This window comes from Melanerpes formicivorus, unplaced genomic scaffold (genome assembly GCF_026170545.1).
Source record: "Melanerpes formicivorus ecotype bairdi unplaced genomic scaffold, bMelFor1.0.p_v2 SCAF_8, whole genome shotgun sequence".
Lineage (NCBI taxonomy): Eukaryota > Metazoa > Chordata > Aves > Piciformes > Picidae > Melanerpes > Melanerpes formicivorus.
Genome location: NW_027142360.1, coordinates 22,095,999 through 22,110,795, shown reverse-complemented (window position 1 = coordinate 22,110,795; position 14,797 = coordinate 22,095,999). Strand labels below are relative to the sequence as shown.

General features: G+C 42.0%; 1 protein-coding gene across 2 annotated transcripts in view; it reads left to right on the top strand.

Moving 5' to 3' along the window:
- IFT56 (intraflagellar transport 56) overlaps window positions 1–14,265 on the top strand; it is a 46,607-nt gene extending 32,342 nt beyond the window's left edge. The window contains exons 13-18 of one of the 2 annotated variants that reach the window (XM_068142612.1): window positions 2,801–2,889; window positions 5,514–5,597; window positions 7,688–7,757; window positions 11,865–11,971; window positions 12,385–12,518; window positions 13,834–14,265. In XM_068142612.1, the coding sequence (XP_067998713.1) occupies window positions 2,801–2,889; window positions 5,514–5,597; window positions 7,688–7,757; window positions 11,865–11,971; window positions 12,385–12,518; window positions 13,834–13,945 (596 nt within the window). In that variant the 3' untranslated portion in view covers window positions 13,946–14,265. Of the gene's footprint in view, window positions 1–2,800; window positions 2,890–5,513; window positions 5,598–7,687; window positions 7,758–11,864; window positions 11,972–12,384; window positions 12,519–13,833 lie in introns of those variants that run through there. The other variant, XR_010987827.1, reaches the window with a different exon arrangement.
- The last annotated feature ends 532 nt before the right edge of the window (window positions 14,266–14,797 follow it).

The window sequence follows — 14,797 nt, the reverse complement described above, 5'->3', positions numbered from 1 at the left end:
TTTGTTTCTTTAAAGAAAGAGCTTGTATTCATAATTAATGAGCTATAGGAGACAAATAATGACATGTCTACATTTGCCAATTGTACAAAATTACCCATAGTAGGAGAAATGAAAGCTTCCACAATGATGAAAGCTGTGGAGGAATATATAAGGCTGGGTAATAATACATGAATTAAATTTATCTTTGAGAAATGTGAAGTAGTATGTAGGGGAGGATGGGGGGGAGGAGGGGGGGAGAAGTCCTTATACTGTATTGGCAAAATTATCAGAAAACCTGAAGAGCATTTTAGGAATTGATGAGGAAAGAGAACAAACCAAAAGTAATTACTGTGTAATTGTGGATCCTTTTCTTGGGCACTGTCTGCAGTGGTGGTTCTTAGATTTCTATGAAAAAATATGGTAGAACAAGAAAGGGTGCAATAAAGACAGCAAGGATGAGGAGAGAAAGGGGATACCTTCTTGAACAAGGAGAGGTTAAATAAATGAGGGTGTGTGGCCTGGAAAATGGTGATGGAGTTTGGTTACATTCACAATACACAGCCCTGTAAATGACAAGGAAAAGAGGAATAATAGAGAGGAATTAGTTACTGTACAAAACAAAAGCCAAGGAGCATCGACAAAAATCATCATGCAAAGACAATTAAACGGCACAATTAAAATGAATAGCACAAATTTCTTTTTCACATAACTTATTTGATACAGAATCTTGGGAGAAAGGGAAGGTATAAAGAAATGTGTAAGTAAAATCCACTGACTATTTAACACAAAATTGTCAGTGATGAATCCTCAGTGCAGACTTTTGGAAGCTGGGAGAAATGTCAGAGGAATTGGGTTTACATACCAGAGCAAGTATTCAGAATATATTCTTTCTATAGCTGCACATTCTTACTCAGCAAGCTCCCAAACCAGACAGACTTTGGATCCACTATGATTACTCTTATGTAACTTACCATACACATTTGTAGTCATTTTTGCTCTGCCTTTGTTTGGCTGAATGTGGAAGGAAGAACAGAATTCTTGCTGTTTGTACACTTGAGCTTTTGCTAAGTAGTCAGGCACGCTGTTCAAGCATGTAAGTCATGCTTCAGCACTTCCCACTGGGCCAATCCTTGCAAGAAGCTAGTAGCACTAGCTTGTCTGTTTAAGATCTTTATCAAGTTACTTAGCAGATTTATAATACGAAAGTAGGTTGTGCTGCTTAGCGTGAGGAAATCCAGTGCTGTGTATTTGCTTGCAACTGGGCCTACAGGGCTCCTGACTCTTAATATGGATTATCAGAAATTAATGGATTAAAGTGAAGATGTGGAATATCATTTTTTTTCCAAAACAAGCTTCCGTCTTTCTGATTTGCTCTTGTTAAGTCCCCTGACTGCATTAAGAGCAAAACAGCAGTAGGCAGTTTAGGAAGAATACAGTGCCATGTATTTATTAAGTACTTTGGAAGCATCAATTAAGCCTTTGTGCTGTTTCTAATTTGACCTGTGCCTTGGAGGCTCAAGGAACACAGAGCAAATGGAGTTACATGTGTAAGTCCTTTCCAATACATGCACACATTTCTTCTCATGTTGGAAGTTCTGTGCTTTGAGAGGAGGAGGGACAGTCAATATTCACCTTCTAGCAGCAACAAAGAGCACCCAGAGCAGCAGCCTGGTTTACTGGGGTTTTTTTTAAGCTTAATAAAAATTCTTAATCCCACTGACGTAAAATGGAGCTGGCATGACAAAGGAGGTTGTAACTACATTTTTGTAGTTAATTCTCATGCTCTTTCCCAGGGTCTCAATTGGGTGGAAAATTAAACAGATCAGATTCCTGAGATAAGTTAAGGAGGAAATGGGGCAAGAGGGACATTAGTGAGAGTAAATGAACATTAACATTTCCATTTCTGATGCTTAGCCTAAGTCTTATGAATACTGCAAGACTAATGGAGGAAAGCACCTGTTTCAATTTCAGCGCTGCTCTTTTAGGACCAGGTCAGATATATCTGGTCATGGGAGGGAAGAATGAAACATTGGTACTTGGGTTCATCTGTTTGTGACCAGTTTCTCCTGGTTGGGTCTAACAAAAATTAGTCTTAGAAAAGCTTAGTTCAGACTCTCTGAAAAAAGCTTTGAAACAGTTTTCCAGTAACACAGCTTGCAGTTTTGAAGTGGATGACAGCATAGCATGACAGCAGCAAAGTTTATGATGACACAGATGGCAGCAAGGCTTACTGACACTCGTATGAATTAACATGCCTGGCTCATGGCTTTGCCACTTGCAAACAATGTGGTGATACCAAATGCATGGAAATTAGTTCTCATAATATATTCTGTCACTATTTTTCCTGTGCATGTATTAAAATATTTATAGCAAGTTTACTCACTGGAACTAAAATTACAATACACAGAGCTTCTTTGTCAGAAATAACTGAAAAGCATAATCTAAAAGAACACAGGCTAATGAGGTTAGAACAACAAACTCAGGCTTTGTATCAAGCATCAGGTCCTAAGAGTAAGAGTAATCCACAGTAAAATTATGCTACATGAATTGTGTCATGGAAAAGACCTGTTCCTTAAACAACTTGTCTTCGTGGCACTTGCTGTTGAATACAGCCATGCAATAGTTATTGTATGCAGTACAAAAAGCTGACAAGATGATCTAATAGTTTTTCTAACCTCTAGTGTGGTTGTTTGCCTGAAAAGGCAAGTTAACTATTTTTAGCTGTTAGCTGCTTTTGTATTTCCCAGCCATCCTGGCAGTCATTTCCTTTACCATGTCAGTTTTGAATTCTGTGAATCTGAATTTCTCTTTTGAATTTTAGATACCATTCCAGGGAGGCTGTGCATGTCCTCCTGCTTCTTTCTTCTTAGGCAGTTTGATAATGCCCTGATTTACTTCAACTCAGTCAAGGTTGGTATTATTTTGTATTGGTAGTCCTCTAAAGCATGGAATCACTACTTATGGAATCAGACTGTAGTGTGAGAGACACTATGGAAACATAACCAAGATGCCAGCACAGAAGAGGAACAACAGTGAGACCTAAGTGGCAAGTACAGCAAATGGATCAAAATGTAAAGAAGCAGTTTGGTGGGCATGATGGTCTCATCACACTTGGAATGTCATCATTACCACACTTTCTGGGGGCATCACAGAAGACAAGGAAGATAATTACAGGGAGTCAATGACATGTGTGGATATTTATGGAACAGACATCATGGAGGAAAAAAAAACCCAAAATGTTTTCTTATCAAATGAGTGATGGAGATTATTGTCACTGGTTAATAATTGGGGACAACATTTTAATGAAAAAAAAATGTGTAAGGAAGACAGGATTTGAAGGACTCTGAAAGTAATTACATCTCTACTGTACAGGGAAAGCAGTCCCTGAAGGGCTACGATAGGGCAATTAGCAAAGCAGTAAGCTAAGAATATTATTTTTGCAGAAGTGAACTGAGTGGTACTGCAAGCAATGCTGCATTTCATCATAACATAATGCAGCAGCATCAGTTCCCTGGTAGTCAATGGATAAAATGGGTCTAACTTGGAATAGAATCATGGAGTCATTTTGGTTGGAACAGACCTTGAAGATCATTGAGTCCCCAACCATTATCGAACTCTCCCAAGCCTGGTACTCAACCATGTCCCGAAGCACCACATCTATGTGTCTTTTAAACACCTCCAGGTGTGGTGGTACCTACTCCAGAGTTCAGTAACACTTTCTGTGAAGAGGTTTCTTCTAATACCCAATCTAAACCTCCCCTGGCACAACTTAAGGTCTTTTCCTCTCAAATGCTCCTCATAAGACTTGTTCTCCAGACCTTTCACTGCGCTTCTCTGGACCCACTCCAGCATACAGAAGATGGTTACACAAGGTGGTTGCATGGTTTAGCACCAGACTTCATAGTTAGATAATATTTGGACTTCATCTTAAAGTTCTTTTCCAACTGAATCAATTCTGTTATTCTAAGATAAGCACAATTACAATCTTCTAAGGAGGGTGAGATAGAAAATCAACCCAGTGATTGCAATGGTGCCAAAATCAGCTGATAGGTGAAAAAATTGAAGATGGAGTGCTTTTAAACTTTGTCTGGAAGGAGATCATTGAAGAAATCCCGAGGGGCTCTAGCCACTAGAATGGCTCCACTGTAGTGGATGAAGAGACCCCACCTCCCCACCCCCCCAAATTGGTGTGTATGTGAAAACTATCTGGAAATCAACAGTGAGATTTGGTTTGCCTAACTTGAGACATCTGTAAATCAGATTTCTAGCATTAACTCATCCTCTGCTCTTAGTCTATAGCCAACAGGGGCAGATGGTAATTTCCAGAAGAGAATTCATCCTGTGTGTTTCTTACACTTATCTTAGAATGGCATGAGTCACCCCATAGAAATGCCCAGCTCTTTCCATTTCCTTAAAAAAGTTCTTAAACAACTAGTTCTAACCTGAAAATGTTCAAGTTAAATGTGATTACTCACCACCTCCAAGTTACAGGGGAAAGTTTAGAAATGAGAAGAGAGAAGAGTAGCATCTGGGGAGACAAATGGAGTTGTCATTAATATTGGAAAGGAAAGCTAGTGTTTGTGTAGGAAAGAGCAAGGAAATAACAAGACCCTAAACAGAAATTATGAGGGTGAAAGTGGGCAATGGAGTCATCACAGAATAGGTCAAAATCATGAGGTAGGAGAAGCACTGCAGGAGGAGAATTAGGTGAGACAACTTTGCATCTCTGAAGGAAACTGGTGTAGGAAGGGTTGGAAAGAAAATCTGAAGGGAAAAGGAAGAGCACAGAGTACTTAGTGTTGTTTTGTAAGATGTTAGTAGGAGCCTACACAGAGGGAAATGTTCATGAAGAATAGATCTAATGTTCACTGGCAGACCTAATGTTGCACTTCAGATAGAGAGAAGGTTGCCTGCAAGAAAAGCTTGAGCTTAATGAAGTCCTATTACATGGTATGATGTCTGGCTGCAGCCAGGTACTGTGGCTCCACCTCCATCATGTGATCCAGTGTGTCAGACTAGCATCTGTCACACAACCAGACCCACAGGATCTCTTGTAGAACCTTGAGAAGTGTTGGAAAAGCCAACTGTTAATCTCCTTAAGCCATTAGGGAGTCAACTGCCTATTTACCACCCCAGTGGTGAAATAAGTGCTTGGGAGGTGAGAGACACTATGGCAGCACAGCGTGTCTTCACATGCCCAAAGTGAAAATTATCCCCACAAAAGTTGCCACTGCAGTTTTGAGCTTGGAGCAGTATCCAGGTCTCTCATGGTTAATACTGTGGAATGTTCCAGCTGTTTGTAGTCACAACTGTAGGATGGAAAGCCAGTCCATAATTTTCTACCCATTGTTTATAAATGCTGTCTGTTCATAGTGTGGGTTTTTCTTTCCTTCCCATTGTCTTGATATAGTCTGACTCAGATCTGGGGGAGGGGAAGGTGTGTGGGGGGGTATTTTTAATGTTGTTATACCATGGGAGGAGGGTTTTTTTCTGTTTGATTTATCTGGGGTTTGTTTGTGTGGCTTATTTTCCAGAGTTACTTCCACAACGATGACACTTTTAACTTCAACTACGCCCAAGCCAAAGCTGCCGTGGGCAGTTTTGTTGAGGCTGAAGAGGTATATATTTACTTGCCTTAAAAAAAACCCAACAGTGGAAACATTTCCCACATGTCCTTCTCTTTCCTTCCTTTTCTCCCTCCAGATCTTCATGTTGGTTGAAAATAGGCTGGTTGTGTGGAACGTCATCTTCCCCTTCTTAGAAGAGCTAAAACTCTCAGTAAACACAATTCAGAGAAGATTATCTTGCTAATCTTATAATGTGAGGTATATAGGGAGTCATGCTGCTTGTGATGCATCACAAGGGTGCTTGCAGCTACCTCTAATTGATCAAAGAATGCTCTTTTAATCAGATTTCCTACGCTTTGTCTGGGATCCCAGGCAGTCTTATTGTTCAGACTGGCTAGGGCATGCTGAGTAAAAGACACTGAATAGTTAAGAGCTTCTAGGTGTCCCTAGAAATTTGTGTTTTAAAAAAAATAGTAAATTCTTCCACTGGGAGATGTGGGAGGAAAAGAGGAAGTGCTCAGTATCTTATTCAGCAGCATCCAGATGCAGCTGGAAAAGATTAACCTACACACAGCATTTTTTGTGTCTGTGTGCAGTAGGAACTTAATTACAACTAAAATGTGCAAATGCAAATAGCTATTATGAAGATGGAAGCAACATTTTCCACAAGACCAGAAAGAAGACATGCCAGGGGGAAAAAAAAGCCAAACCAAACAACCACATAGTCTAAACTGAGGCATATAAGTTGGGTTGGTTTGGGGTTTTCTTTCTTTGTTTCTTCTGTCTTTCTAACTTTTTAACTCTTCAGGTTTTTCAACAACAGAGCCTTCCCCCTGAGGTCTTTTCTTTTCTGTCAGGCAAAATGGATATATATTTCAGTTCACCTACCTTAGTGTAGTTAGCTTAATGAAAATGCAGGTGAATACCTTTTCAAACTGTGCTAACAGACTGCTCTGAGTTCTGAGACTTCATACAAGCAATAGTGCTGTAAGTAAGCTGTAGCTGCAGCCAGACAATCAGGAGTCACAAAGATGGAAACGGCTGCTAGTCCACATTCTTCCTCTTCTGTTCTTAAAAATGTTTGTGTATAAATTTGTGTTTGGTGGTTGATGCAATTAAATGACAGAATTATGTAATTAAATTGATTAGTCTGCTCTAATGTCTGATACTTGGTAGCGAGGACGCTGTCATATAAAGATCACCTTTCCCCAGCGTCTCAAGCTTGTAAAGGATCTCCAGATACAGCACTTTTTAAGTTAATCTTAGCTTAGCTCACTGGACATAATGAAATAAAACCTATGATGGAATGCTCCTTACAGTGATAATGCTGCTATATATTTATTTCTTCCCTCTTACCCCTTCCCCTCCCTCCCAAAATTAGGGGATCTGCAATATTTACCCAATAAAAATGTCAGTCCTTCATGGAGCTCAGTGCCTACAGCTGCAGAGGTATTTTGCATTTTGCCAGTAGCACCCCAGTGTAGTTACAAACAAACCTGCAGAGAGGCATAAATAGCTTCTTTCTGTGAGCCAAGCCAGAGTACATTTTAACATGTGTGACATCCCCCAACACATCCCTTTAGATGCAGAGTGTAATAAACCTGTATTTGCAGAGTCAATTGCAAACAGCAATTGTTTTGCCTCAGAACCTTACCGAAACCCAAAGGCTTAGAAATGGCTTATTGCTGACCTGGAATGATCTTTGACATGTATAGGGAGGAAAGGCTCATATATATATATGTGAAACTTCTGGTATTTCAAGAAGATGCTAATGTAACTGCTTGCATTGCTTTCTAAACAAACACATTCCAAATAGCTTTTCCCACAGGCCCAGTGTTCCTTTGTGCTGTTTGTGTTGCATGGCCACCCACTGGCACTTGTTCAGAGCAAGCCGCACCCACTGCAGAGCTCGGTGTTTTGAAGCTGCTGAAGTGCCTTGACAAGCATGGCACTGTTTGAATCCTCCACCTACCCAACACAGAGAGATGGCCCTGCACTGCACTTGCATGGCCTCACTGTTCTCATGAAGCAGTTGTTAGTGTGGTTTAAGCAGCAGCTACATGTTGAAACGAGGCAGATCTCCCTTCTGCTCATGTAAAAGTACATGCATGTATAATCTCCTGTTTTCCTTCTTCCTGCAGGTGTTCCTTTTGATCCAGAGTGAGAAGATAAAGAATGATTTTGTTTACCTTAGCTGGCTAGCTCGCTGCTGTGAGTCACTTTACTCTCAATATTGCAGAATACAGATCCTCCTCTATTGCATCAGTCTTGGCAATCCACTTCCCTAATTTAATTTGACATTGTAGGTGGATTCAGGACTATGAAAGTGAAAAGCTGATTGCGGTAGTCACAGTGTGGGCAGTTGCTGCACCCTTCATACACTGGCTTGTAGTAAGCAGTTACTGCTTCAGTGCAGTGCTGTTACAGTTCTGTCACTGCAGCTCTTCCTGGCAAGTGAGCATTTTACTTCTCAACTGGCTACTCAGTTGCTTGAGTAGAGGTTATTTTCCTCTTAAAAGACTGAGTTACAACTCAAAAATGTTCAGAGTAAAACACCAAATAGAAATGTCGGTACTGGGTTAGGCCCAGCATCTGTCTGCCTCCAAGAGTAGCCAGTGTCAGATACCCAGGGAGTGAAGGATCAGGCAAGCACACACTGCATTTTTAATTCCTATACATACTCTCTTTTCCCCCAACTCCTGTGCCTGGAGGGTGACCTTTTTAACCTCCAGTGTGTTTTATCTTCCAAAAACTTCTCCATTTTTCCCTTGAACTTCTGCTGTGTTTAATATCCTGTACCAAATTCTACTTCGTTTTTCTGAGGAGGTTTTTAAAACCCTGCAGAGTACACCTCAGGAGAGCTCTAGCTACAATGCCACATGCAAAATAGCATGGAGGTTGGCTTTCCTAACGAGTCAAGTCTAAGACTCCCTGGGCTAATTAGTTTTCCTTAGAGTGCCTCAATACCAAAATGTTGTGCTATCAAACACTTTTCAGCAGTTGTAGTTGCAATGTAATTATGTATGTTTGGGGACATTATGCCTCTCCAGCATGATCTTTCCCAGACAGGCACATCACTCCTGTGGATCTGTGACTCTATTTTAGGACATGCCAGTTGATCTGGGAGCAGATGTTGGTCAGTTAGAGGGTAGAAGGGCTCTGCAGAGGGACTTTGACTGACTGGACAGATGGGCGGAGTCCAATGGGATGGCATTTAACAAGTCCAAGTGCCGAGTGCTACACTTTGGCCACAACAACCCCAGGCAGAGCTACAGGCTGGGGTTGGAGTGGCTGGAGAGCTCCCAAATAGAGAGGGACCTGGGGGTGCTGATTGACAGCTGCCTAAACATAAGCCAGCAGTGAGCTCAGGTGGCCAAGAAGGCCAACAGCATCCTGGCCTGCATTAGGAATAGTGTGGCCAGCAGGAGCAGGCAAGTCATTGTGCCCCTGGACTCTGCATTGGTTAGGCCACACCTTGAGTCCTGTGTCCAGTTCTGGGTCCCCCAGTTTAGGAAGGACATTGAGACACTTGAATGTGTCCAGAGAAGGGCAACAAGGCTGGGGAGAGGCCTTGAGCACAGCCCTGTGAGGAGAGGCTGAGGGAGCTGGGATTGTTTAGCCTGGAGAAGAGGAGGCTCAGGGGTGACGTGAATGCTCTCTACAACTACCTTAAATGTGGTTGTAGCTAGGAAGGGGTTGGTCTCTTCTCTCTAGCAACCAGCACCAGAACAGGACACAGTCTCAAGCTGCACCAGGGGAAGTTTAGGCTCGAGGTGAGGAGAAAGTTCTTCACCGAGCGAGTCGTTCGTCATTGGGATGTGCTGCCCAGGGAGGTGGTGGAGTCACCGTCCCTGGAGGTGTTCAAGAGGGGATTAGACGTGGCACTTGGTGCCATGGTCTAGTCATGAGGTCTGTGGTGACAGGTTGGACTTGATGATCTTTGAGGTCTCTTCCAACCTTAGTGATGCTGTGATTTCCATTTTCATGAAGCTGCAGTACCTGGGTGTGTTTAAGTGGTTTATATGTGACTGGTTGATGTGATTTATTTTCTTTTTTTAATGGGAGACCTCTCTCATTGCAAAGGCAAATCAGGGTCGTTCGCTGTTCATCCCTTCAACTCTGTGCTGTAGTAGTTCTTTGACATACATCTGGGGATGCAGAATTTTTGGAAGATGCTAGTTATTGTACAAGGAGTAAAATTAACACTCTGCCATCAATTAAAAAAGTCTAGCTTGTTCACAGGAGTTGCTAAAGGAGTTACTAAAGGCCCTTCTCAGTTCCTGCTGGAGTTTGAGTAGAGATGCTCTATTCTTCTGTGTCCGCTTGCAAATTTTGATTTTTGGTTTTTTTTCCACTCCCAAACAGCTGCTAGAATTCTTTGCACAAACAACTGTTCTCTTTTTGTGTGTGTGTGTCAAGTATGTAGATTACTAGTACAGCCTTCTGGATAAAAGATGCTGTAGAAATTGGAGAGCATTAGAATACATTCACGTCAGAGAATGATTAGATAGCGAGTTGTAAACAATTTGATGCTGAAATATTTCCAACAGGCAATAAGTACCAGAGATGCATCTTTTTGTGGATTTGTTTAATAGTATTGTGCTGCTTAGACTGAATTCTTCTTGGAGAGAAGGTAGAAAACCAGCATTGAATTAGCACAGTAATACATTTCTTTAGATAGATGGATTAATGTTTGGAAACTAAGCCCTAGAGTTTGTTACTGTGTATGTGTAGCCTGGATGTTAGGAAGAAGCTCTACACAGAGAGAGTGATTGCCCATTGGAGTGGGCACCCCGGGGAGGTGGTGGAGTCACCATCATTGGAGGTGTTCAGGAGGAGACTTGATGGGGTGCTCGGTGCCACGGTTTAGTTGTTTAGGTGGGTTGGATTGGTTGATGGGTTGGACACAATGATCTTGAAGGTCTCTTCCAACCTGGTTTATATATGTGTGTTCTATTCTATATTCTAAGTAATAGATTACTACTCTGCAAGTAGCTGGTAAGACTTGAAAAAGAAAGGATGAGTTCATTTCATTTTCTTTTCTCTCAGCACTCACTTGAGGCTGAAATTACCAATATCTACCTCAGGTTAAACAGAATGGGTTCTTATCTCCAGAAAAAAAAAGGCAACAAATTTGAGAACTCTGCATTCAAGCATCCCAGCAGAATTTCCACTAGCTTAGGTGGAAGATTCACATTCTTTTGTTTCTAACTGTGTATAGCAGTGATATTTAAAGGCCAATGAAAAATTCAATCCTCACAGAAAAAATGTTTCCAAATTCTTGAGATTTTTGGTTGGTTTCTACATTTTCCTAACAGATGCATAATGAGAAGTTGTGTTGTGCTTGGGGAGGCTTCACCCACACACCCCCCTGTTAGTTTGCTATGAATTGTGGAAATTGAGTGTTTAGGTTCAGGTGGTTACCAAGTGTTAAAGACCTCATTTCAGTGCCAGTTAGTTTTTATTCTGTGTAAGAACACAGAATCCTAGATCTCACCATCTAAATGGATTGCTAGAGTCCATTGTCCTGCCTAAAATAACTTCTCTGGTGCTTTCCATTCTGTTCCTTAATCACATCTGGAATTCATAGTATCATAGTATCGTAGTATCAGTCAGGGTTGGAAGGGACCACAAGGATCATCTAGTTCCAACCCCCCTGCCATGGGCAGGGACACCCCACACTAGATCAAGCTGGACAGAGCCTCATCCAGCCTGCTCTTAAACACCCCCAGGGACGGGGCCTCGACCACCTCCCTGGACAACCCATTCCAGGGTTTCACCACTCTCATGGTGAAGAACCTCCTCCTCACATCCAGCCTGAATCTCCCCACCTCCAGCTTCATTCCATTCCCCCTAGTCCTATTACTACCTGAGATCCTGAGAAGTCCTTCCCCAGCCTTCCTGTAGGCCCCCTTCAGATACTGGAAGGCCATAATTAGGTCACCTTGGAGCCTTCTCTTCTGCAGACTGAACAGCCCCAACTCCTTCAGTCTGTCCTCATTAGGAGAGGTGCTCCAGCCCTCTGATCATCCTTGTGGCCCTTCTCTGGACATGCTCCAGCACCTCCACATCCCTCTTGTAATAGGGGCTCCATCTGTGAAATATAAATTGAGATGTAAACATCATCATTATTCCCCTTGATGTTGATATTCTCTGATGGATTGGCACTAAGGACAAATTTCCGTTTCCAGCCTCACACTCAGAGGGTGAAGCATGCATTTACATCAAGGGAAGACATTTAGCAACACTTATTCCACCTGCCATTGAGTATTGTGCATGGCATGTCCTTTTCAAAATCCAAGATTTTTGTTGTTGCAGATATTATGAATAAGAAACCACACCTGGCCTGGAAGCTCTATGAGAAGATGGAGACCTCAGGGGAATCCTTTAACCTGTTGCAGCTCATTGCAAATGATTGCTACAGAGTGAGTCTTCTCTTCAGAACTCGGTGTATGCCTTGTTAATTCAGTGACTGTACCAACAGCCTTTGTTTTGTTTTTAATACTTTCCATCATTGTTTTCACTAGTGAACTTCTTATAAGAGTGAGGTGTCTAATAATGTAGATGAGCTGGCAAGGATTAGTCAATATTTTAACCTACAGGCCTCCTTTGTGGACACACCAGTTATTAAAATATTGGCAAATTACTGCATGATTGAGCTATCAATAATGGTAACAGTTTCTTATCCTAGTAGGCATTCATTCATGGTAAAAACGACAAGAACATGCACGTTGCTTCTGTGACTTACTGCCAGTGTCAGAAAACTGAGCTCAGAGTTTTTAATCCACCCCTGAAGGATGGTCACGTAGTCGGGAATGATGTTTTGCTTTCTGTGCAGATGCGCCAGTTCTACTATTCAGCCAAAGCATTTCATGTTCTGGAGAGTCTGGACAGTAATCCTGAATACTGGGAAGGCAAGAGAGGTTCTTGTGTTGGTGTCTTTCAAATGATCGTAGCTGGCAGAGAAGCAAAGTGAGTATTCTCTGTTGTATCTGAATTTACTTTGCTCATTTCCTGTTTCCAGCATCATAATCTTAGCTTTAAGACTAGGTATCCTTTTCCAGTTCCATGCTGTCATACAACAGATACTCTGGCACCCATATGCAGTGATCAGCTTGAAGTGTATCTTTCACAGCCAACAGTTACAGAGTGTGTGGTGGAGAGTAAGTTATCAGCTAATGCTGTGAACTGTAGGAGACCCAGATACATTCATCATGATATTGGGACAAGCTGAATTACGGCATGTTCATGAACTGAAGGAAAAGAACCTTTCTTTTTTCCCCTCTTTTGTGTTGATGGCTTAAGAATGGAAAACTGTCCCATGACATTTTAAGGTTCACAGAACAGAACTAAGGAAACATTTACTCAACAGTGCAGGAAGGTCACAGTTTCTCTAAACAGTGAGTAGATGAGACCCTGTTTTCACTCAGATTTGCTCTCTGAAGACACTGTCTGTGACAGACAAATACACTTACTTGAGGAAAGCCTAAAGGAACTTATCTTTGTTACCTTTGGCCCATTTCACTGGCTGGGAGAATGAGAGAGTAGTGAGGCTGTATTTAAGAACTGTTCCCTTATGATGCTTCTGCTGTGATGCCAGATGGCCATTCTCCCCTGGCCAAAGCTGCTGTTCTGTACATAGCTAGTAGGTGTGTGTCTTGGCTTCTGCACCTTCCTTGTATTCCTTTCTCTCTAATCTCATTCACTTCTGCACCCTTCAAGTGTCCTTTTAGCAATTACTGCAGTAGATGCAGTAAAAGACAGGCAGCTTGCCTGCTTTTCAATATGCATACAAGTTCTTGCTGTAAAGTAGCTGGCACACCACAGTTTTGCATTGGTTTCTCCTATTGGTAATGTTCATTTCCATGTTGTTTGATTGATGGATAAGGTGCTTTGGCAGCATTAAGCTAAATGCTGCCATACTGAAGACCAACAGGTAGCATTAAAGGCCAGAAAAAGAAAGTTTGCTTTGCTCAGAGGAACTATTTTGCAAGAATAAAGATTTATACCACGTGCAAGCATGCTAAACTCCAAACTAATCACATTTTGCTGGTAGTATTTTTAAGTTCTCTCCTTATTTGTTGGTTTGGTTTTGTATTGTTGTTGTTGTTATACTTTACCCCCAGGATCTTCTCTCCTGTGCATTTTGTACTAATTCCTCCTTTGCAAATGAATGAACCTCTCTGTCTAGGAACTATGTTTGGAAAATAGCTTGCATCTGGGTAGATGTATATTGTATTGACTGGGTCTTACTCTCCTTTTAAGTCTTTGCTTTTCACCTTTGTAGAGAGACTCTCCAGGAAGTACTGCTCCTTCTGGAGAGCTCTAGGAATCCTCGAGCAGAATACATTGTCCGCGTCATGAAAAAGTGGGCCAAGGAGAACAGAGTCTCTATCTAAGTCAGAGTCGCTGTGTGGCTGCAAGATGTGATTCTTGGTTGGTTGTAGGTTGGTTCTTTTTTATTAAATTAAAGCTTTATTGGTGCTTTTCTGTGGCACCACTTTCTGTTCCATATGCACAGTTGTTGGGGTTTTTAGCAGTAATTCCAGCTGTCCACAAGTCAAAGTGCTCCTCAGATGTTCCCCGGACTTCTCTACACAAATTAACTGGAATGCTTTATGGGTTGGTTTTTTTCAGCAAGTCTTCTGGCTTCTGGAGAAGAACATTTTGTTAAATGACTGAGCATTGTCCTTTTCGCAATAAATCTCAATAACAAATATCTTCCTTTCTCATTTTTGACCATAAGGATTATTTTCTCTCTTACCATTATTTTTGAAGATGGGGGTTAACCAACCCAAAATGCATCTAGTGTGGGGTGTCCCTGCCCATGGCAGGGGGTTGGAACTAGATGATCCTTGTGGTCCCTTCCAACCCTGACTGATACTATGATTTGCTTTCTAGGTTGGTGTTGTGGGTTTAAGACTGGATGTCTTAACCAGAGAGTACAGTCCTCCAGAGGGACTAGATAGTCCATGGGTGGACACTGGAAAGTGTAATCTTTTGTTGTTTCATCCCATCATGCCTGCATCTACTCCCCTATATAAATGGGCATAATTGTCTCTCTGGGCATTGTGGCGGCTCCTACCTCTGGCTGCAAGGGGAAGTAGGGCTTTGAGCTGGCAGCTAAGTTCTTGCTGTGCAGTGCAGCCTGGAGGGGGAGGGAAGCCTTGAGGCCTTTTGGCCTGCTGCATTTAGTCGGGAGGTAGGGGGTGGGAAGGGGGCAGTTGTCAGCCTGTTTGAAGGCATTGAGG